Here is a 22,180-nt window from a genome sequence, read left to right on the forward strand (position 1 = left end):
TTTCTGCACCACCAGCCTAAAATCCTGCATGTAAAACGGGGCTTTCTGCTTCCATTTTAAATGCAGGATCACAATGGCTCCCTTTTTCACATGCTTCCTTTCCCCCCACCCCTCTCCCCCTCCTTCTCCCCGCATCTGAGTCTTCCATTATCTTTCATTGATCTCGCTCCTCTTCTTGCCGCTTTTCCTCTTTTCACAGAGGGAACTCAAGCGGAACACAACAGGGTAATGATCTGCGATCTATTTAAAAATGGATCAAAGGTCTTTTAGTGCAGGAGACGCCCTGGAGGTTCACGGCATCATTTAAAGAGCCTGCAAACTTCCGTGAAGGAGTCATCTCAATCTCAGGATAAAAGCTCCATGTGATGAAGCTGTATATATCTTGACTTCAGTGCCCCATGATATTCTGATTTCTAGTTAAGTGTGGGCTGGATGATGCTACTACTAGGTGGATCCAAAGCTGGCTGGAGAAAAATACTCAGCGTGTATGTCAGTGGTTCCTCATCTAATTGGAGGGAGGCATTAAGTAGGGTGCCACACGGCTTGGTCCTGGTCCCGTCCTCTTCAATATTTTTATTGATCACTTGAAGGAAGTGTGGGGGGGGGAATCCTTATCAAATTTGCAGATAACACAAAATTGGATGGGATAGCCAAAACCTTAGAAGACAGAAATTAAATTCAAAATCATCTTGATAGGTTAGAAAACTGGACAGAATTTGATAGGGACAAGTGCAAAGTTCATTCAGGAAAAAGAAATCAAATGCCCGGGTTTATGATGGGGACACGTGGCTTGCCAATATTACATGTGAAAAGGATCTTGGAGTTGTATATCACAAGATGAATATGAGTCAGCAGTGTGATGTGGCTGCAAAAAAGGCAAATGCAATTTTAAGCTGCATTAATAGAAGTATAATTTCAAAATCACAGGAAGGGATAGTTCCACTCTGCTCTGCACTGGTGAGTCCTCACCTCAAATACTGTATTCTGTTCTGAACAACAAAGATGATCACAGGACTAGAAACTAACTTTTATGAAGAAAGACTGATGGAACCTGGTATGTTTAGCCTTAAGAAGTGAGGACTGGGGGGGGGGGGCTTGAAAATAGCACTTTTCAAGTACCTCAAGGGTTGTCACACAGAAGAGGGCCGTAACCTGTTCTCTATCATCCAAGACTGTAGGACATGAAATAACGATATTAAGCTATACTGTTACAGGAAGGCAGGTTTCAGCTGAACATCAGGAAAAACTTTCCAATTGTCAGAGCAGTCAGACAATAGGCCTGTTCTCACATCATGCTAAGCCATGGTGGGTTAATTAACCCCTGGGGCTTAGTGGCACATGCAGGCAGCCTTTTTGCATATTCAAGCTGGGACTGAAGCTTTTCATGTCATGTGAACCTGGCAAGGGTGTGTTGTTTGGCGTGGTTAACAAACCACCCGCAACCCCTTGACTATTTTACAGTTGTTAACCGTACCAGCAACCCACCCTTGCTGGGTCCACACAACACGGCAAGCCACGGTTGGAGCTTGAATATGCAAAAGTCGCCCAGCATGCACCACACCCCCGTGGTTTAAATAAGCCACGATGGCCTGTGGTGATTGTGCAAACCATCACCAAATGTCAATAGGACCAACAGTCTAAGGAGGTGGTGAGCTTTCTGTCATTGGAGGTATTCAAGCAGAGACTGAACAACCAACTGTCAGGGATGCTCTAAAGTGGATTCCTGCATTGAACAGCAGGTGGGATTCTATATCCTAGGCTAAAGGGTCAGTTCCAAGTCTGTGGTTCATTCATTTGGATTTCTAGGCAGTGCTTGTCAAAATTAGCTACATGGCCTAGAGGGCTTCTCAGCTATCTAGGAGGTGGAGGAGGAACAGGAGATGGGTGACTGGTGTACACCACAAAAAGACACAGCAGAGTTCCTCCTTGACCCTGGATTCCAGAGCACAGTATATATTCTCATCTTTCTACCCGACCCTTTCCTCCTCCCAAGGAGCTCAGGGTCATGAACATGCCCGTTCTGCACCCTTATTTAATCCTCACAACAACCTTTGAGCTAAGTGGAGTGAGTGTGTGAGTGTGTGTGTGTGTGTGTGTGTGTGTGTAAGTGGCTCAGTTATTTTGTTACTTAATTATTATGCTTTAGGGCAAGTGGGGAATCGAATCCAGGTCTCCCAGGTCCAACCCCTGCAATAACCTGGATCTCATATGACATGGAGCTTGGACAGTGTGAGCTGTTTCTGACTTTGCCCAACCTGGTGCCAATGAACAGCTAAGAGGACAGCGCCACTAGGCCTTGGTCGGTGGGCTTTTGAATGCACGTGCATATCAGCAACTACCTGACCCTGCTGCTTACCAGAAACTGCAAAAAAAAAAAAAACCACATCTGTCTAAACGTGACACCAAGGACTAGACCAAAGCAGACTCCATTTTGAGTCCCCCAAATCCTCCTGCAAGGTGGTTCGTCCCTCAAAAAAGATCTCCCATTTTTTCCCTCTCCTCTCTCTCTCTCTCTGTCTCCCCTCCCCTTACTCTTCAGAGCATGACAAGCATCGGCTGTGCAAGAGCGCCGACTATATGAACCTGCACTTTAAGGTGAAGTGGCTGTATAATGAATATGTCACGGATCTCCCTTTGTTCAAGAGCCGTGTCCCCGAATATCCCGCGTAAGTCCCAAGTGTGCCTCCCCATGCTTAAGCCTAGACCTGAAACAAAATCTCTTACAAATCCAGAGCTGACCTTGAGAAAAACCTTTCCCAACGTCACCTGCTTCCAAGTAGGTAGGACTGAATTACTGTTACTGTACTGTTTCAGAATTTTGTTCTGTGCAGCGTTTGGAACTGGAAACATGAGCAGATCACTGTTGGAAAGTCTGGTGTCACTTACAGCAGAGTTGCCTTACATAGAGAAAGAGTGGCAACACAGCATTTAGTGTTAGAGGCAATAAATGAAGGCTAGTGCCGGTTTAGAAGAAATTCAAATCAAGTTCTTTTATTAGTGCTTTTAACACATCATCAGAGAAGGCTATCTAACACTGTTTAAGTACAAGCACCCCGTAAAGTTGCGTGTGTGAGAGTAAGGAAGCGAAGGCATGAGATAACAGTTATTTTCTTCCTTTCTGGAAAGAGACCACATGGCGCTTGTTGCAGAGGCAAGAGGAGAAGGAAGAAGAAGGGGAGGGGAGCTGGAGAAAGGAACTGATCAGACAACAAGGGGGATGAACAGGACAAACCACTGTTGATGCAATGTATTCTCTATCACCTCCTGGTGTCTGGAAGCATGCGGAGCTGTTCCTATTATCCAGCTATCACTACAAGGTTGCTTTTTCTAGGGTTTTATGAAGACATGTCTGTAAATGGGAAAAGAAGAGAAAGAAATGAACTGCTAGCTGTGGGCAATGAGACACACACAGCACGCTATTAAAAAAATTAAAATAAAGCAAATAATAGAGGATTCCTAATCCAGAAACCAGACCTGCTGATTCAGTACTCCAAAGTACAAGTGAAAGTGGAGGGTTTCAGCAGTATCCCTTCTAGTGCTGTGTTGAAATTTTATTCTGATCACTCTGATTCAATTTGATGGGGGGTAGGGGAATTGTGACTGAAAAATAATTTAGAGGAAAAAGAAAATGTCAGAGAAATTCTTGTGGGTGGGGTTCTTACCTTAATTATGAGGTTGTCGAATGGCGTGTGTGAGTGTCCTGCCTTTCATTACGCAATCATCTCTCCGGCGGTCTGTAGCCTCCCCGGCTTTCCACACCAGTTAAAGCCCAAAAGAAGCTGTCTTGAAGTAATTCCTCCTATGGAGCTTTTTCAGATCAGGAAGCACATGCAGCAAGGGAAGCTGCAGAGCATGGAGGCATGTGCAACAGAAACGAAAATACACAGACGCACACACCACACTCAGCCACCTTGCAATGATACGGCAAGTTCAAAAACACGGACACAAGAAATTCAAAGGAAATTCTAAGGCATGAGTAGGGATGGCACGAGAGTCCGGGAAGGGGGTGAAGTCCAGCGGGCTCCCCCCTGCTTGCTCCCCTGGACCCACTCACCGATCAGCTGCACACCCGTCAAACGGGTCTGGCAGCCGCCTGTCCTCTTAGCGAGCCACCATTTTCCATAAAAATGGCAGCTCAGGGATTTCCATAAATCTAATGTTACATAAATGGCGGCCATAAAGGACCACTGACACAACATAAATGGTCCATTCACAGCTGCAATGTTATGTAAATGGCCCCTTTACAGCTGCCATTTATGCAACATTCAATTCCTGGAAATCACCAAGCCACCATTTTTATGCAAAATGGCAGTTCGCTAAGAGGATGGGCAGCAGCTGGACCCACTTGCCGGCCATGTGGCTGCTTGGCAAGTGGGACTGGATGAGTGTGGAGGCTCAGTGAGCGGGTCCAGGGGGGAGCGAATGGTGGTGACGGCTCAGCGAAACCAGATGGTGGAGAGTCCATCCATCCGTAGGAATGAGGCAGAAAAATGGAAGCCTCTTTCATGGGGGCAGACAACCTTCGGGAAATTGGAAGACAGATTTCAGCACAGCTCTAATCCCCACTTCCCAGTTCTCCTATGCCAGCTGTGTTTGTGATTTAAAGCTGAGACAGTTTTCTTGGCTTCAGTCTTTCTTTTTTCCTTCTTTCAATCTTCCAGATGGTTTGAGCCTTTCGTTATACAGTGGCTGGATGAGAACGAGGAAGTCTCGCGGGATTTCTTACATGGAGCATTGGAACGGGACAAGAAGGATGGGGTGACGTATCAAGCTGGAAAAGGGACAGCCTCAGGACTGGGGTGGGACACTGGAGGCCCCTCCCCACCCCATGACAGCAGATATTTATTTATTTATTTGTTACATTTATTAATCACCCATCTGGCTGGCCACCCAGCCACTCTGGGCGATGTACAACAATAAAAACAGTTCAAAACAATAAAATTCTACATTAAAAACATCACATTTCTAAAATTACCCTAACCCACCCGAAATGCCTGCCTGAACAACCACGTTTTTAATGCGTGGTGGAAGCTCATTAAAGAGGGGGCATGGCGGAGTTCCCTAGGGAGGGAGTTCCAGAGTGGGGGCCATCACAGAGAAGTCCCTCTCCCTCATCCTCACCAGCCTAGCTGTCCTGGCTGATGGGACAGGGAGAAGGCCATCTGAGGCTGATCTTGTTAAGCGGCCTGTCTGGTGTTGCTGGAGGCATTAAACAATAAAAACATAAACACAATAAACTAGCAAAAAGGCAACAATAAAAGACGACAATAAAACCAGCAACAACAGCAGTCATATCAAGAGAAGGCCACGGTAAAATAATAGATTTTCAAGGCCTTCTTAAAAGCCTGCAATGACGGAGCATGGTGGACCTCTGATGGCAACTTGTTCCAAAGGTGCGGGGCCACTGGAGAGAAGGCCCTCTCACTCACCGAACTGCTCTCATGGGTGGGCAAATGAGAAGGGCCTCCTCATTTGCCCACCTGTGAGAGGTGGGCAAATGAGAAGGGTTCCACCTGTAGGAATTTACTTTCTCATTCAACCTCTCTGTGCTTCCCTCCAGTTCCAGCAAACATCAGAGCATGCCCTCTTCTCCTGCTCCGTGGTTGATGTCTTCTCCCAACTCAACCAGAGCTTTGAAATCATCAAGAAGTTGGAGTGCCCTGATCCACAAATTGTGGGCCACTACATGCGCAGGTTTGCCAAGGTAAGGAGGTGCCCTGTTCACATTCCCACTGCTGCTATGTGGCTTTGATTGCTGTCTTGCCAGTGATACCAAACTTCATCCAGCAACAGGACAAGGAATGGGGGGGGGCATCTGTAACCTAGATCACCGTTTCCCCACACTTTCCAGGTGCGTTGGATTCCAACTCTCATCATCCCAGGCCAGAATGATGGGAGCTGTAGTCCAGCACATCTGGCAGGTGCCCAGTTGGAGAAGGCTGAACTAGATGGAACTTCGGTCTGATCCAAGAAGTTAATTGTTATGTTCTTATAACATATATTTATGGTGGATAGACCTATGAGCAGCCGTTATGCATATTAGCTAAGAATGGAGACTCCATGTTCAGGATCAGTCTACCTCTGAGTTTTTGGAGACAAAGAAGAGGGGAAGGACCTCATCTTCATGCCCTGTTTTTGTGGACAATCCTGGAGACATCTGTGTAGCCACAGTTGGAAACAGGGATACTGGATTAGATAGACCAGGTGTAAGCACTGTGGTGCCCCCCGGACGCATTTCCTGGCACCCATGAAGGTGCCCCACTCCTTCCACTTAAAAAACACACAATCATTTTCTTACTGGCAGTTGGACTTGTTCTTAAATAGGTTTCTGTTGGCACTAAAAACTGTGGGTTCAAAGGAGTTGTTTAGTGTGTTGGGGCTCAAACCTCACCTCTGCCTGATACTCAGTCTTTGAGGCAGGTTTCTTGTCCTTTTGCCATGTCTCCCATGGCAGCCATTTTGTGGTGGTGCCCAGTACAGTTTCTCAAATTTCCCAATGTACTCACAGCCCAAAAATGTGCCTCCGCCTTAGGTAGACCCTTGGTTTGATCCAGCAAGTCCATCCATTGGTTATAATGTCCCAGATGCTCTTTTCTCCTCTCACGGGCCCTACTTTGCTTTTCAGACCATTAGCAACGTCCTGCTGCAGTACGCCGAGATCATTTCTAAGGACTTCGCCTCCTATTGCTCCAAGGAGAAGGAAAAAGTGGTGATATATCCCACCCACCTGCCTTCATTTTTGATCTTGTTGCCTTCTTTCCCCTGGTATCTCCCTGCAGACCTGGATTACCCAAAGAGGCCCACTGGGGTTGGAGGTGGGGTTTAAGGTGGACCAAAGGAAGTAGTATACGCAGCTGACATGGTTTCGCCCACAGAGAAACCAGGGCACCCAATCTGTGACCCCCAAACCACTCTATTTTGGGCTGATCAGGGCCAAAATAGTACTTTGTGCAGTTCTAGGTGCCACTTTTTAAGAAGGACATTGGCAAACTTGAACATGTCCAGAGGAAGGTGCCCAGGATGGTGAAGGGTCTCGAACCAAGTCTAAAATGAAGAATTAAAAGAGCCAGTGTGATAATCCTGGGGAAGAGAAGGAGAGACATGATAATGATCTTCGGATCTGAAGGGCGGTCATGCAGAACGTGGAGCAGACTTGTTCTCTGTTGCTCTAGAGTTCAGGACTAGAACCTAGGGGTGGAAATTGCAGGGGAGTAGATACACACGAGCAGAAATGTATTAATAGTGAGAGCAGTTAAGCAGTGGAAGAGATTGTCTTAGGAAGTGATAAATTCTCCTTGCTGGAGGTACTTAAGCAAAGGTTCTAGGCCAGCTCTCAGGGATGCTATAGATGCAAGATTCCCACAATAAGCAGGGGGTTGTACTGGGTGACCTGTAAGATCCCTTCCAGCTCTAAAATCCTACGTTTGTTAATTTTCATGGAAATTAGGGCTAGGGATGGGATGGCTCCAGAGATTTGCCCGCTCACAGCTGGGGCTACCTAAGGCAGCCTTCTCCAACGTGGTGTTGGAATGCAACTCCCATAATTCCCAGCCAGTGTGGCCATTGACATCTAGGTGGCGGGATTCAGGGGGCCAGCCCCACCTTTCCAGATATGTGGAAAGTGTGGATGGTGGCTTTTCCGTATTCCATTGCTTTATTGTTTCAGAATTTTGCTTTGCCCAGTGTTCCACTCTCCCTGAGTTCTGGTTTAACAGGCTTCATTTTTAAAAAATAATTCATTCTGAACTGGGAGCATGTTCAGTCTCCTGAATATTTCAGTTATTTTGCATCTTCCTCTCCATACGCACATGTACATTGATAAAACACTGCCCAAAAAAGGCCATTTCAATGTGATTGCATATATTATTGCATCAAGATTCTTTCTGTGCTCTGTTCTACGGATACTGTGCTGTATTGCATCCAAGTTTGGGTTGCATCCAAAATGTCTCTGTATCTGAACTTCTCCCTGGACTATTTGGAGTTCCAGTTTCCCTGGCCTTGTTTCCAAAGTAGAATGATTGCATTCAGAATTCTCCATTTCAAAACATTTTCTGGTTTTTGTACACAATGCTGAACATACACAGTGTGCCACAGCTTTCAAGTCATTTGTGTCTGTCCCCCACACTCCACGTTACCAGCGTACATCGATGCAAAAACTGCAAAAAACTAAAACCATCTTGATATGATTTAGTATATATGGGGAGGGGACAGACGATATCAAGATGGTTTTGCTTGCAACCTTTCTGTAGCAGAACAATTCCTGGTGCTAGAGGAGTGCTGATAGACTTTTTAAGTGGCTGGGCAGGGCTTTGATCCCAGCAGCAGTGACATGTGTACATTGTTTTAAACTGCTGCTCTTTGTAACTGGATTGTGTCATTTGTGTTTTAAAATATTGATTTATGCTTTTTAATTGCATGTCATACCTTTACTAAATAAATCAATTAAAATACAGTCACATACAACTACATATGAACCTGCCCAGTTTATAAGATCTTTGGGGAAGGCCTTTCTCTCAGTCCCATCAGAAGCACATTTGCTGGGGATGTGAGAGAGGGCCTTGTTGGTGGCTGCCCCCAGGCTCTGCAGCTCCCTGCAAAGCAGGGTGACCAGTTAAACATTAGGAAAAAACGAGGACATGCGTTGCCAAAAAAGAGGACCAAAGAGTCCTCTTTGGAAACAGGGTTGCATAATAATTACATGCTAATTTATATGTATAGAAGCACACTTAGAAATACTTACTATAATTTAAATAGAAATTAAATACATCTCACCATAGTACGGTAAATTGTGACAAGGTGATCTGTATGTTTGCTCAGCCTCCTGACCTGGTGGTAACTCTTAAAGCCCCCTACTCTCCTTTCTTATGGTTCTTTATCTTTAAGCCCTACTTGGACTGGACAGCCTTTCAAATACAGGACATCTTCAAATAGAGGACTGTCCTCTGTAAAGTAGGACATCAGGCCACCCTACTGCCAAGGGAAGCTAGGTTGGCCCCATCTCTGTTGTCCTTCCACTGGCAAGCAAATATGTTTTTATTCAGGTATAGAAGCTGGTCTGTTGCCAAAGGTCTATATAATAGGTTGGGCGTTGCGTGTTTATTTATTTCATTTCTATACCACCCAATAGCCGAAGCTCTCTGGGCACCTCACAACAATTAAAACCACAAAGTACAACATAAAACAATATAAAACATAAAAGCTTAAAACTACAATATAAAAGTACAAACAGAATACAACCTAGCAGCAATGCAGAGATTTAAAATATAGATTTAAAACAGCAGAGGTAAAAGACTGGAGTGCTAAAATGCTGGGAAAATAAAAAGGTCTTGACCTGGTGTCGAAAGGAGTACAACATAGGTGCTAGGCGAACCTCTCTAGGGTATTGTTGGATAGATGTTGTTTATTTCTTTTATTGTGTGTTTTTAATTTTGTTTTTATTATATGTTTTAAACTAAGATTTTGTTTTAATTTGTATTTTCTTGCCTTGAGCACAATTTTTTGTGGAAAGGCGGGATATAAATAAATGATAGATAAATAAGTTTTTTGTGGATGGCTTTTTGCTGATGAATATGTATGTATTGGTAAACTGCTGCACAAAAAGGATCTTGATGCAATGACACAGTTTGCTTTTGGAGGGTGGGGGCAGTACCTTATCAATGTGTTAATGAGCATCCACAGCATAGAGGCAGGGAAGAAAAGATTCTAATCAACAGAAGGAAGTGAAAAGCTAAAACTACATGCAAATGCTCCTAGTTAAAGCCAAATCAAGGAGTAGAGCACAGCAGAACAGAGCACAAATTTCCAGAACAATAAGGGAAATGTGCTCATCCCCAGGAACAGCCATCCTGGCACTGTAATAACTTACTTCTTCTTTTTCTGTCCAGCCCTGCATCCTGATGAACAACATTCAGCAATTGCGTGTGCAGCTGGAGAAGATGTTTGAGGCTATGGGGGGAAAAGAGGTTTGCATTTCTATACTATCTTACTCAGCTGAGCAGGTAGACAGGCCTGGTATGTAGATGGAAAAGTACCCAGGCTTAGGGCTGCTTAGACATTGAAACATGCCACTGGCATGTCCATGCTCAGTGGTGGTTGGTACCCACAGGAGCTAACTAGGCAGAGCTGAGGGCTCACAGAGATGGAGCAGTCCCCAGAAGCCCATACTGAAGAAACTGAGGCACATGAAACTGAAAGGGGAAACTGAGGCACATGAACTTTAAGACCATGAGTGCAAAGCAGGGGGAGATCCCCACAGCCACACACAACCACTCTTTTGGACCTACATTCCAGCAACAACTCCCCTTGCACAGAGAACCAACAGACTTAAGAACATGAGTACAAAATGGGCAGGGTGGAAGGGGATGTGTCAACATCACTCTAGTTGATGCCCCACTTATTTAATCTCCCGGAGCTCCCTGGAAAAGCAGCAAGCCCATTTGGCTCCACTTCCATGGGAGAGAATGCCCAGGAGTGATCAAGTCAACAGCCTGGGCCATTTCTCCATTCCAGAGATCAAGCAGAATTGCTTGCAAAGGTTACAGGAAAATCCTCGTGAGCCATCACAAAGTCATCCGGACACATCAGTCTCCTGGGGCAGACCATCTTAATTGCCCCCACCCCACCCTTGCAAAGACTCTGAGCCCAGCAAGTCTAGACCCCACCAAATTAGGGACGTCAGAGAATTTCGCCACGAATCTCGGGGAGGCCGAATGCCAGCGCATTCAGCCCCCCGAAATCGGTGGCAAAATGGTCTCTCCCCCCCCCCCCCGGGACGGGTCTTACCTTGGGCGAATCTCCCTGGCGGCGGCGGCGGCTCCGGCGGCAGTGCGGCAGCAGTGCGGCGGCGGTGTGGCGGCGGCAGCCGGTCTTCCAACTGGCTGCCGCCGCCACCATTTCCAAGTTTAAAAAAAAAAAAAAAACGTGATAGGCTACATAAAGATTTACATAGCCTATCACAGCTAGATTTTTAAAAAATACTGTGATAAGCCACGTAAATGTTTATGTAGCCTATCATGGCTGAGTTTAAAAAAACCACGCGTACGCAAATGGCAGCGCCCATGGGCGCCGCCATTTGCGTTCCTTATTTTGGCACGTCTAAGTCTACGTAAACATTTACGTAGACTACGGCGAAAATAAGGGGAACACAAATAGCACTGCCATTTGCGTACGTGCGGTTTGTTTGTTTTTTTAACTCAGCCGTGATAGGCTACGTAAACATTTACTGCTATTTGCAGACCCGGCCGGCCAGGATTCGCGGCGGAAGGGACAGGGCACCTTCCCCCTGGCCAGAATTTTTTTGGGGGGAGGACGGGGTGCCTCCCCCCCAGCCAGAATTTCAGGGGGAGGGACGGAGCGCCTCCCCCCCCCCACGAATCAATTTTCGTAAAAGGTAAGTGACTTTCGTACATCCCTACACCAGATAGTGATCTATCCATGACGATGGAAGAATGGAAAGTTCCTCCAATCCCAAATCACCATCATCCCACCCTATGCAGAAAACCAGATCCAATGAGTGCCCTGTCGAATTAGTGGGGCCTGGTTTTAATTGGGATGGAGCCACGGTTGCCATGGAGGCCATGAAGTCCTGAGCCACTCCCAACAAGGTGGTCTCAGCTTGTATGTTGAACAACAAGCTCAGAGGACTCCGGCGCCAACCCTGAGATCACCCAGCTGGCTCAGGAAGGGAGACTGTTGGGAAGCGGGCAGGCAGTACACCAACAGAATCCCTCTACTGTCCTGAACACCCACTTCCAGATACACATCTTCAGAACTGGGAGGCTGTGGGATAAGGCACCTGGACAGGGGGATAGAATCACGATGGACCCCTGTGACTACCACACACACCCAGGTTTTGCCTGCTGCAACATGGAAAACTCAAGTGGGCAAAGCTGGGAGAGATTTACTCCCCCAGTCTCATCCAACCAGGTCTCTGTGATATATAAGACAGGTTGGTATGCTCACCCTGGATTATGGCAGTTGTTTTCCTGTTCACCGGCCTGGCATTCATCAGCAGTACCATCGACCCAGGGGCACTCAGCTCTCTGATACGAGAGACATCTTGGTAAGAGAGAGCAACCAACACCCTGTTGTGTTCCCTGCCCCCATACTGACATAACTGCCTCCCACCGCCATATCTCCATCTGCCATATCTCCATCTGTTCCAGTGGCTGCTTCTTCCTTCCCTTCTGTACCTTTTAAAAAACACATTTTGCCTGCTAGCAGGCAATAATCGTCGCTCTAACAATATAGAGAACAAGCAGGCAGAAGTTTTAAGAAGCCAGATTCCAGCTGAACATCAGGAAAAATGACCTGACTGTGTTGGAGCAATACGACAATGGAACCCATGACCGAGGGAGGCGGTGGGCTCTCCCACACAGGAGGCATTCAAGACGAGGCTGGACAGCCATCTGCCAGGGATGCTCTGACTTGGATTCCAGCATTGAGCAGGGGGTTGCTCAATGGTCTTGTAGGCCCCTATTATTCTATGATTCTATGTGGTTGAAGTACACTACTGATCAGGAGGTATTGTGCAATTGTTCTGTCTTTCCCTCCTTAATTTTCAGCCAGAAGCCAGATTCCGGCTGAACATCAGGGAAAACTTCCTGACTGTTAGAGCAATGTGACAATGGAACTGATTACCTGGGGAGGTGGTGGGCTCTCCCACACTGGAGGCATTCGAGACGAGGCTGGACAGCCACCTGTCAGGGATGCTCTGACTTGGATTCCTGCACTGAGCAGGGGGATGGACTCGATGGCCTTATCGGCCCCTGCCAACCCTACTATTCTGTGATTCTATGTACAGGCAATCCCTTCTGTCCTCCCCTCTGTATAACAGGCAGGGTGGCCCTTGTCCTTGTTCACTCTCCCCCAGTGTATCCAGTTTATGCATGTCTACTCAGAAGTAATTGATCATATGGTATAGCCATGTTAGGCTTTTGTTTACAAATTTAAAGATTAAGTGTAGCATGCGTGTAGTCTAACTTCTTTAGTTGCTGAGATGTTTTAATAAATTCGCCTGGGTTTTCATAGGTTACAACCCACTTCATCAGATGCTGTAAACGAAACTGGTGTCTTTGAGTCTGAAAAGACAATTAAATGGGTAGATTTTAAGCAAATGTTCTATTATCTTAAAGTGACTATAACAAATCATAAAATGCACTAGAAATCTTGATAATGTGCATATAAACCATAGTCCCTATTGAGTTCCCAAAGCACACAATCAAATTTCCTTATCATGTCTTGTTCTGCAATGTCACGTTTAAGAAAATAAAATGTTTGCTGCAAATCTGCTTGTTTAACTTGTCTTTTCAGACTCAGAGCCTCCAGTTCTACAAATAATAATAATAATAGATGGTGATAATACTATTACTTATAATAATAATAATAATGAATACATTGATGATAATGATAAATCAAACACACACAATAGTAAAAGAACCTAAGATGAATTAATAGAGAGCTTGATTCAAAGGAAAACCTAACCTAAAATCAGGGGCAAAAAATTGGGATAGGCAATGTCACCGTTTATTTTTTAATTTTATTTATTAAAGTTCTTAATCACCCATCTGGCCGGTCACCCGGCCACTCTGGGTGATGTACAATGGTACAATTTAAAACAGTAAAATTATATATTAAAACATTATTTAAAAATACCCTAACCCACCCTAAATGCCTGCCTGAATAACCAAGTTTTCACTGCATGGCAGAAGCTCATTAAAGAGGGGGCATGGCGGAGTTCCCTAGGAAGGGAGTTCCACAAAGTGGGGGCCACCACAGAAAAGGCCCTCTCCCTCGTCCTCACTAGCCTAGCTGTCCTGGCTGGCTGATGGGACAGAGAGAAGGCCATCCGAGGCTGATCTTGTTAAGCGGCCTGTCTGGTGTTGCTGGAGGCGCTCCTTGAGATAGGCCGGGTCGCAACCGGATCAAAACCAACACCTTGAATTTGGCCCAGAAAACAACTGGTAACCCGTGCAACTCCTTCAGCACCGGAGTGATGTGATCACGCTGGCAGCTGCCTTTAATCAGGCGAGCCGCTGCGTTCTGCACCAGCTGCAGCTTCCAAACCATCTTCAAGGGTAACCCCACGTAGAGCACATTGCAGTAGTCTAGACGAGAGGAGACCAGGGCATGTACTACCGATGGGAGCAGATGGTCAGGAAGGTAGGGGCACAGCTGCCATATCAGATAGAGTTGGTACAATGCTGTCCAGCTCACAGCTGACACCTGAGCCTCCATGGACAGCTGGGAGTCTAAGATGACCCCCAGGCTGCGGACCTGGTCTTTCAAGGGTAGCCGTACCCCATTCAACACCAGGTCGACATCCCCCAACCTACTCTTGTCTCCCACTGCCTATACAATTAAGTTCTAGAAGACAAACTAGAGAGGCTAACAAAGAAAAGCAACCAACAATAAGTGGAACAAATTCTACAGGTAGGATCAGGGTATAATAAACGGGTTGGAATTGAAAAGGAAGGATTGCAGACCCAAAGACTGGGAAGTAGGGATGTACAAGAATTTTGGTGTGATTCATTTCCAACCAGATTTTGCCCAGTTCACAACCCCAAACGCAAACAGGAGTGTTTTCTTTCTCAAGAAAAGCTTGCACATTCCTGAGCTTGCATTCACAAAATGCATATTTTAGAAAAATCTGCCCTTTAAAATGTGCATTTAAAAAACACACACACACATTTTTCCAGCAAGAATATATTGTTGTGATCTGTTCCTATTGTCATGCAAGTATTTAGGGGTAGCTTGGTCTAGGTCTTGAATTAAGACCCACTGTTTACAAAAGACCTACAAAAGAAATTTAATACACACATATGGGGGGGGCATCATACGAGGCTTTTATCATGCACTTATGGTGGGTCACTCATGGAAGTTCGCGGGTCCTTTTCACAATGTCTCCATCCTCTGGTGCCTCTTGTAGCAATAAATTATACTGCCATTAAAGAGGACATGTAATTCTGAGAACATGCGATATCGCCGTAGTGTTGCAGCACCATGTACTGGCTGTGTAAATAGAACACAGGGAACTTCTTCACAAGGGAAATGGCCCAAAAGAGGGAGGCCCCATCCCAACTAAAATTCCAAAAACCTTTGCTTCAGAATCCTCATTCTTAGCCAACTGCCTTACTCTGCACCTTTCCCTCAGACTCTGTGCTTCTGCGATCTCCCTCTTATTTATTTTCATTTATTTGTTAAAAATATTTCTATTACCACCCTTCACAAAATATAGTTCCAGGCTGGTTTACAAAATTAAAGTATCAAGAAACAATAAAACAATAAAAACAATCATCAGCTTGGGCAAGGGGGAAGAACAGTCAGCAAGACGTTGCTTTCCGAACTCTTGGGACCTCTGCCATTCTTCTTTGTAAGATTTTAGTTCTAGTCGAACTGGCAATTTCCCTTCTGTTGCATTAGGTGGACTACAAACTGCTTATTTCCCTGAACAGCCGAGCATTCTATGGCATCATACCAGTTTAACCAATTGGTGTCAGAGGCATCACCACTACCAGCTCAATATGGTAGAGATGCAATTTTCTACTAATTCTTCAGCTTCAGACTATTTGGGGGGCTACCCAACATTACTAAAGGAGTGCAATTTCTATCACTCTTAATGACCACTGTTACTTTCTGTCTTCACAGCTGGACACAGAGGCCAGCGACATTCTCAAGGAACTCCAGGTGAAGCTCAACAACGTCTTGGATGAGCTGAGCCGAGTGTTCGCAACCAGGTAAATCTAATGGGAGTGTGTGTTGGGGGCGGGGGGTGTTACATGGACATCTTCCTTTGGACTTTGATCCAGTTGTAGCTGATTTGTCAATCAGTCAGTCAATGAGAACATGCAACCTGCTGGATCAGATTGAGAGTCCATCTATTCCAGGATCCTGTTTCAACAGTGGCTAGCCAGAAATCAAAGGGTTCGACAAATTCATGGAATATACAGCTCAGTGAAACTCCCATGTGCAGAGGCAGTCTACCTCTGTGTACCAGATGCCTGGAGGACAGACAACAGGCTTCAGCTATTATCTTTATGCCCAGCTTGTGCACTCCCCAGAAACAACTGGCTGTCCACGGCTGGAAACAGGATGCAGGATCTGATGGCTGTTTGGTTCCATCCAGCAATGCAGTTCTTAGGAACATAGGAAGCTGCCTTATACTGACTCAGACCCATGGTCCATCTAGCCCAGTATTGTCAACACTGACTGGAGCAGCAGCTCTCCAGGGTTCCAGGCAGAATTTTTTCCAGCCCTGCCTGGAGATGCCAGGGATTGAACCCAGGACCTCCTGTTTGCAAAGCAAGGGCTCTACCACTGAGCCATAGCCTTTCTTACATTCCCAGACTCTTGAGGGATACTCCATTTGAACCATTTCACACACACCCCGATGCTTTAGCACAAATCTTTGGCAAAATTTCAAAGCCTCTCTGCAAGCAATGCATTCAGAGCTCTGGCAAGAGCGATCTGTCTTTCTCCTGGAATCCCACTGGGTGGGGTGGGGTGGGGTAGGGGAGAGAGAGAGAGAGAGAGAAGGGCACAGAAAGAAAAAGAGAGAAGGAATTGGAGAAAGGGGAGAAAAAGAGAAGGGATTGGAAAAGGAAGAAGGAGAGAAAAGGGGAAGGGATTGGAAAACAAGAAGGGATTGGAAGAAGGAGCGGAAAAGGGATTGGAAGAAGGGGGAAAGCCCATCTGAAAAAGAGAAGGGATTGGATGAAGGAGAGAAAAAGAGAAGGGATTGGAAAAGGAGGAAGGAGAGAAGAAGAGAAGGGACTGGAAAAGGAGGAAGGAGAGAAGAAGAGAAGGGACGGGAAAAGGAGGAAGGAGAGAAGAAGAGAAGACTGGAAAAGGAAGAAGAGAACAAGAGAAGGGATTAGAAAAAGAGAAGGAATTGGAAGAAGGAGAGAAAAAGAAGGGATTGGAAAAGGAAGAAGGAGAGAAAAAGAGAAGGGACTGGAAGAAGGAGAGAAAAAGAAGGGATTGGAAAAGGAAGAAGGAGAGAAAAAGACAAGGGACTGGGAAAAGAGAAGGGATTGGAAAAGGAAGAAGGAGAGAAAAAGAGAAGGGACTGGAAGAAGGAGAGAAAAAGAAGGGATTGGAAAAGGAAGAAGGAGAGAAAAAGAGAAGGGACTGGAAGAAGGAGAGAAAAAGAAGGGATTGGAAAAGGAAGAAGGAGAGAAAAAGACAAGGGACTGGGAAAAGAGAAGGGATTGGAAAAGGAAGAAGGAGAGAAAAAGAGAAGGGACTGGAAGAAGGAGAGAAAAAGAAGGGATTGGAAAAGGAAGAAGGAGAGAAAAAGACAAGGGACTGGAAGAAGGAGAGAAAAAGGTGGCCCCACCTCCTTTTGGCTCTGGCCCCGCTCACTGCCAGCACACAGTCCTCAACAGAGAAAAGTTTCCCCACATCTGCTTTTGTTGAACGTCTGGTAAGTCCTCTCCTCTTTTGCTCCAGTTTTCAGCCTCACATCGAGGATTGTGTGAAGCAGATGGGGGACATCCTGAGCCAAGTGAAAGGTACAGGCAATGTGCCTGCCAGTGCCTGCAGCAGTGTTGCCCAGGATGCTGATAACGTCTTGCAACCCATCATGGATCTTCTGGATAGCAAGTGAGTGCAAGCCATCGAGCGGAAGGGAGTGGGGAGGAAAACAGCCTCAGTTGCCAGTGTCCTATGTGTGCATGTGTGGTTTTTTTCCATTTCTTTTTAAAACTTTCTGAGAGTTATAGATCATGAACAACTCTTGGTTCTCATATAAGATCCAACTATCTGTGAGAGAGCCTGTCAGGACATTGGGGGGGGGGGGTGTTGGTAGCATGTTATCAAAGTGCATCACGGCCCAGCTGGAGTCCACCAGGAGAAGAGCCTTCAGCGTGGTGGCCCCCTTCCTGTGGAACTCCCTGCTTTTGGAGGTCAGGCAGGCACCAACGTCATGTTGCTTCTGGTGCCTCCTGAAGACATTGCTATTTTGAGACGCCTTCCTTGAGTGACAAGCTGCAGTTTATTAAGTTAAGAATTTGTTTCTTTTAAAAATGTTGTAATTGTTTTATTTATTATTTATTTACAACATTTATATACCCCTCCACATCAAAGATTTTGGAGCGGTGAACAGCAAGATAAAATAATAAAATCCCATAATTAAAACAATTAAAATACTTTAAAAGAACAGATTCTGAACATAATAATCCACGGCTGGTCACTCAGGGAAAGCCTCTTGGAATAATGTCTTCAGGAGGTGCTGAAAGCAACACAATGTTGGTGCCTGCCTGACCTCCAAAGGCAGGGAATTCCACAGTCAGGGAGCCACCACTCTGAAGGCTCTCTTCCTGGTGGACTCCAACTGGGCCATAGGTCCATGTGGAACCATCCCAGAGCAAGTCTTCTGATGACCTCAGTGACCAGGCAGGTTGGTAAGGGAGAAGGCACCCTCTCAGGTATCCTGGTCCCAAGTTGTTTAGGGCTTTGTACACTAGTACTAATACCTTAAAACTGGTCCAGCAGCGAATGGGCAACCAGTGCAGTTCCCTCATCAAAGGAGATACGTGCTGAAAAGGGGCAGCTCCTGACAACAGCTGAGCGGCTATGTTCTGCACAACTCCGGCTTCCGGACCAGCCTCAAGGGCAGCCCCACACAGAGCGTGTTGCAGTAATCCAGTCTTGAGGTCACTAGGGCCTGTACCACGGTGGCCAAGCTATCCCTGTCCAGGAAAGACTGTAGCTGGCGAACCAGCCGAAACTCGTAAAAGGCACTCAGAGCCACCATGGCCACTCGGGCCTCCAGCAACAATGATGGATTTAGGAGTACCCCCAGACTATGAACCTGATCTTGCAGAGGGAGTGCAACCCCATCAAGAACAGGCAATGTCCCTATCTCCCAGACTTCACTTAATATTTATGTATTTATTTATTCCATTTATATCCTGCCATTTTTCCTCCAAGGAACCCAAGGCGGCTTACATTATCCTCCTCCTCTCCATTTTGTCCTCACAACAACAACTCTGTGAGGTAGGGTGGGCTGAGAGTCTGTGACTGGCCCAAAGTCACCCAGTGAACTTCCATGGCCAAGTGGGGGCTAGAACCCGGATCTCCCGGCTCCCAGTCCAGCATTCTAACCACTACACCACACTGGCTCTCTAAAACGTGATGTTTTATTATTTTATCTTTGTTGTTCACCACTCCAAAATATTTTGATGTGAAGCAGTATCTAGATATTGTAAATAAAAAACAAACAAACATAAATCTAGAAGAGAAAAAAAAAGACACCTGACGAAATGGAAAACTGTAGAAAACTGCACACACAATATATGAAAGTCAGGGCAAGGGTAATGGAATAATGGACATTCCACTTTGGAAGCAAGATCGGGTGACTGAAAAGTCAAGCATTCCAGGAGAAACAGGATGAAGACAAATTTGGAAGCATCCCTAATTGGGTTTGGTTCACTGGGCAGCAAGGAAGCTAGTTCTAGTCTAGACTCAAAGAAATGAATATGCTCACCCTCTTTTTCCTATAAGATGCTGACCCTCTTTCTCTTATTGACTGTTTTTCTTCCAGCCTGACCCTGTTTGCTAAAATTTGTGAGAAGACTGTCCTGAAACGAGTTCTGAAGGAGCTTTGGAAGCTGGTCATGAACACCATGGAGAAGACAATTGTGCTTCCACCGCTCACTGACCAGACGGTGAGTCCTGCCAGTATGTAGGCTTAGTGGGATGGGCTCTTTCCAGGACTCTTTCCCTCCCCTCCAAACCCACTCCCCAACACTCTAGCAGTGTGGAAAACCTGAAAGTTTGGGAGGCCAATGGAAGTGTCTTGCTATCCTCACAAAAATACATACTGGCTGCACAGTTCAGCATCTCCAAATTCTCACGTTTCGTTTTAAATAAGCAGACTTCTAACAATCATTGTTTTGTTTGTTTGTTTTCATGAAAGCAAGTCTCTAGCTCCTGTGGCTGTTAAGATGTGCTTGAAAGCATATGAGCCATGCCTAGCCAAAGCTCAGAAGTCAGAGGGTGGCTCCAGTTCCCAGTATCACCTCCGTATGGGAGAACCAGGGATACTGGAGTTCACGAAGATTCTCCAAATTTCACTTTGTAGCTCGGTTTGTCTCGTTCCTATTCCCGTTTGCAACCTGTTTTACTTTTTATTCAAATGGGGAAAGTGTGCCTTTATGTGCATGTTTTTCAGAAGTGCACACTTCTACTAAAGTGTGAAAATGTGCATTTTCTGAAAAGCGTGCATTTTTCAAAATACACATTTTTCGAATGCCATCGCAAGTTCAGGAACTGGCAAACTTTTTTTTGAAAAATATGCGCATGTTCGCCTTTGGGATTGTGAGCGCAACGACTTCGAATGATTTGCAAACTGAAACTAAATTCTCATGCATTCCTACTCCTTATGCCCCAACACAAGATAAGTGGAAGCAGAATAAAATTAGATGAAATATGTGCAAATGTGTTCAGTTTGAAACAGATACAGGATATAGATTACAGCTTCTGCTGAGGCACAGATTGAGATGTTTTAGTGTGGACTGTGGACCAGCCCTCCCCAAGATTGCTCCCTCCATATGTGTTCAACTATAGCCCCCATCATCCCCCTGCATGGTCATGATGGGAGTTGTAGTCCAGCACACCCAGAGGGTGCCATTTTGGAGAAGGCAGCTATAGATTATATATGTTATTATTAAGTGCAGAGTATATCCCATGTTGTTTGTGACCTGTGTGAATCAACCGGAAGAGTGAGGGTGCTAGTTTCTTTACCTTTTATACCATTCCCCTTACCTACTGTATTTAGAAGACTGGACAGGGGTGAATGTGAGAGATTTAACTAAATTGAGGGAGTCTAGGAGTGGGACTTGTGGGCTTGATTAAGACCTCACCCACCCACCATAATTTTACAACCACGGCTGAGTACGAGTAAGTTTTCCAAAATAATTCCAGGAAAGACCGGGTTGTTATCATGGGAGGTGTAGCCGTGTCTAAAGCCTCATTTTTACAACCAGCAGATGAGATCAACTTGTTTCTTGACTGTACTATTTCACACTGCAAATGGGGGCTCACATGACTGAATGGTCCTCCATTCAAATTCAGATAGATAGATAGATAGATAGATAGATAGATAGACAGACAGACAGACAGACAGATGATAGATAGATAGATAGATAGATAGATAGATAGATAGATAGATAGATCTCTGCCCATAGAAATTTTACTTGTCACGGACAAGGCTGTACCTTTGCTTTCTCTCTGACATGCTAATTTGTATTCGAACAGGAGACTTAAATCCTGGGAACCCCCGTCTCAAGTCAAGAAACAGGATGACCACCTCATCTCCTTTTTGTGAGGGCGAAGCCAAACGTTCTGTGAGAACAGGCCATTTTGAGTACTTGAGTAAAGTTTTCTCTTGTCTTCTGGGCCTAACTCACAATGCTGGTTTTGATCTGTAAAAATTGAAATAGGTAAGGCTGAGACAAAAGTTCTCAAGAGCTGAAATTGGGGACCACCATCACCCACCCCCAACCCGAATTCCTCAGTTGTAGTCTAGTGTGGCTATTTATTTTATTTATTTATTTATTTATTGCATTTATACCCTGCCTTTTTTCCTCTTGCAAGGAACTGGCTAGAGAGCCAGTGTGGTGTAGTGGTGAGAGTGTTGGACTGGGAGCCGGGAGATCCGGGTTCTAGTCCCCACTCAGCCATGGAGGCTCACTGGGTGACTTTGGGCCAGACTCTCAGCTCAACCTACCTGACAGGGTTGTTGCTGTAAGGATAAAAGGGAGAGGAGGAGGATAATGTAAGCCGCTTTGGGTTCCTTGCAAGAGGAAAAAAGGCAGGATATAAATGCAATAAATAAAATAAATAATTTGGGAGGAAACAAGCAACTGAAAGTTCTAAAAGGCACACAAATGATATATTTCCACACTCCGATATGTGTGCAAAACATCATGTGTGTGTGTTTTATTACAAAGTGTAGTCATATGTATCTCTCTTATGATCTAAACATACAGTGATTACAATTCTTGAAAGCTAATGAACGTTATACCCCACTAGAGAATTGGGCAGGATGGCAGATGTTACAAAAACGGCAGCTGCCATTTCCCCCTAGATTCTGTGGAACAGTACTACATCTGGGGCGTTCTTGGGGTGGGGTGGAACCACCAATCAGTGGCCATTGAGAGGAGCTCTTAAGAAGAGG

General features: G+C 45.5%; 1 protein-coding gene across 1 annotated transcript in view; it reads left to right on the top strand.

Moving 5' to 3' along the window:
* Nucleotides 1-22,180, top strand: part of UNC13A (unc-13 homolog A) — a 189,837-nt gene that overhangs the window by 128,860 nt on the left and 38,797 nt on the right. The window contains exons 28-35 of the mRNA XM_084825659.1: nt 2,540-2,666; nt 4,662-4,758; nt 5,561-5,704; nt 6,626-6,709; nt 9,885-9,962; nt 15,646-15,734; nt 17,449-17,601; nt 19,544-19,667. Coding sequence (XP_084681785.1) covers nt 2,540-2,666; nt 4,662-4,758; nt 5,561-5,704; nt 6,626-6,709; nt 9,885-9,962; nt 15,646-15,734; nt 17,449-17,601; nt 19,544-19,667 — 896 coding nt within the window. The remainder of the gene's footprint in view (nt 1-2,539; nt 2,667-4,661; nt 4,759-5,560; nt 5,705-6,625; nt 6,710-9,884; nt 9,963-15,645; nt 15,735-17,448; nt 17,602-19,543; nt 19,668-22,180) is intronic.

This window comes from Heloderma suspectum, chromosome Z (assembly GCF_057233095.1).
Source record: "Heloderma suspectum isolate Gila_16-S chromosome Z, 16-S_ref, whole genome shotgun sequence".
Classification (NCBI taxonomy): domain Eukaryota; kingdom Metazoa; phylum Chordata; class Lepidosauria; order Squamata; family Helodermatidae; genus Heloderma; species Heloderma suspectum.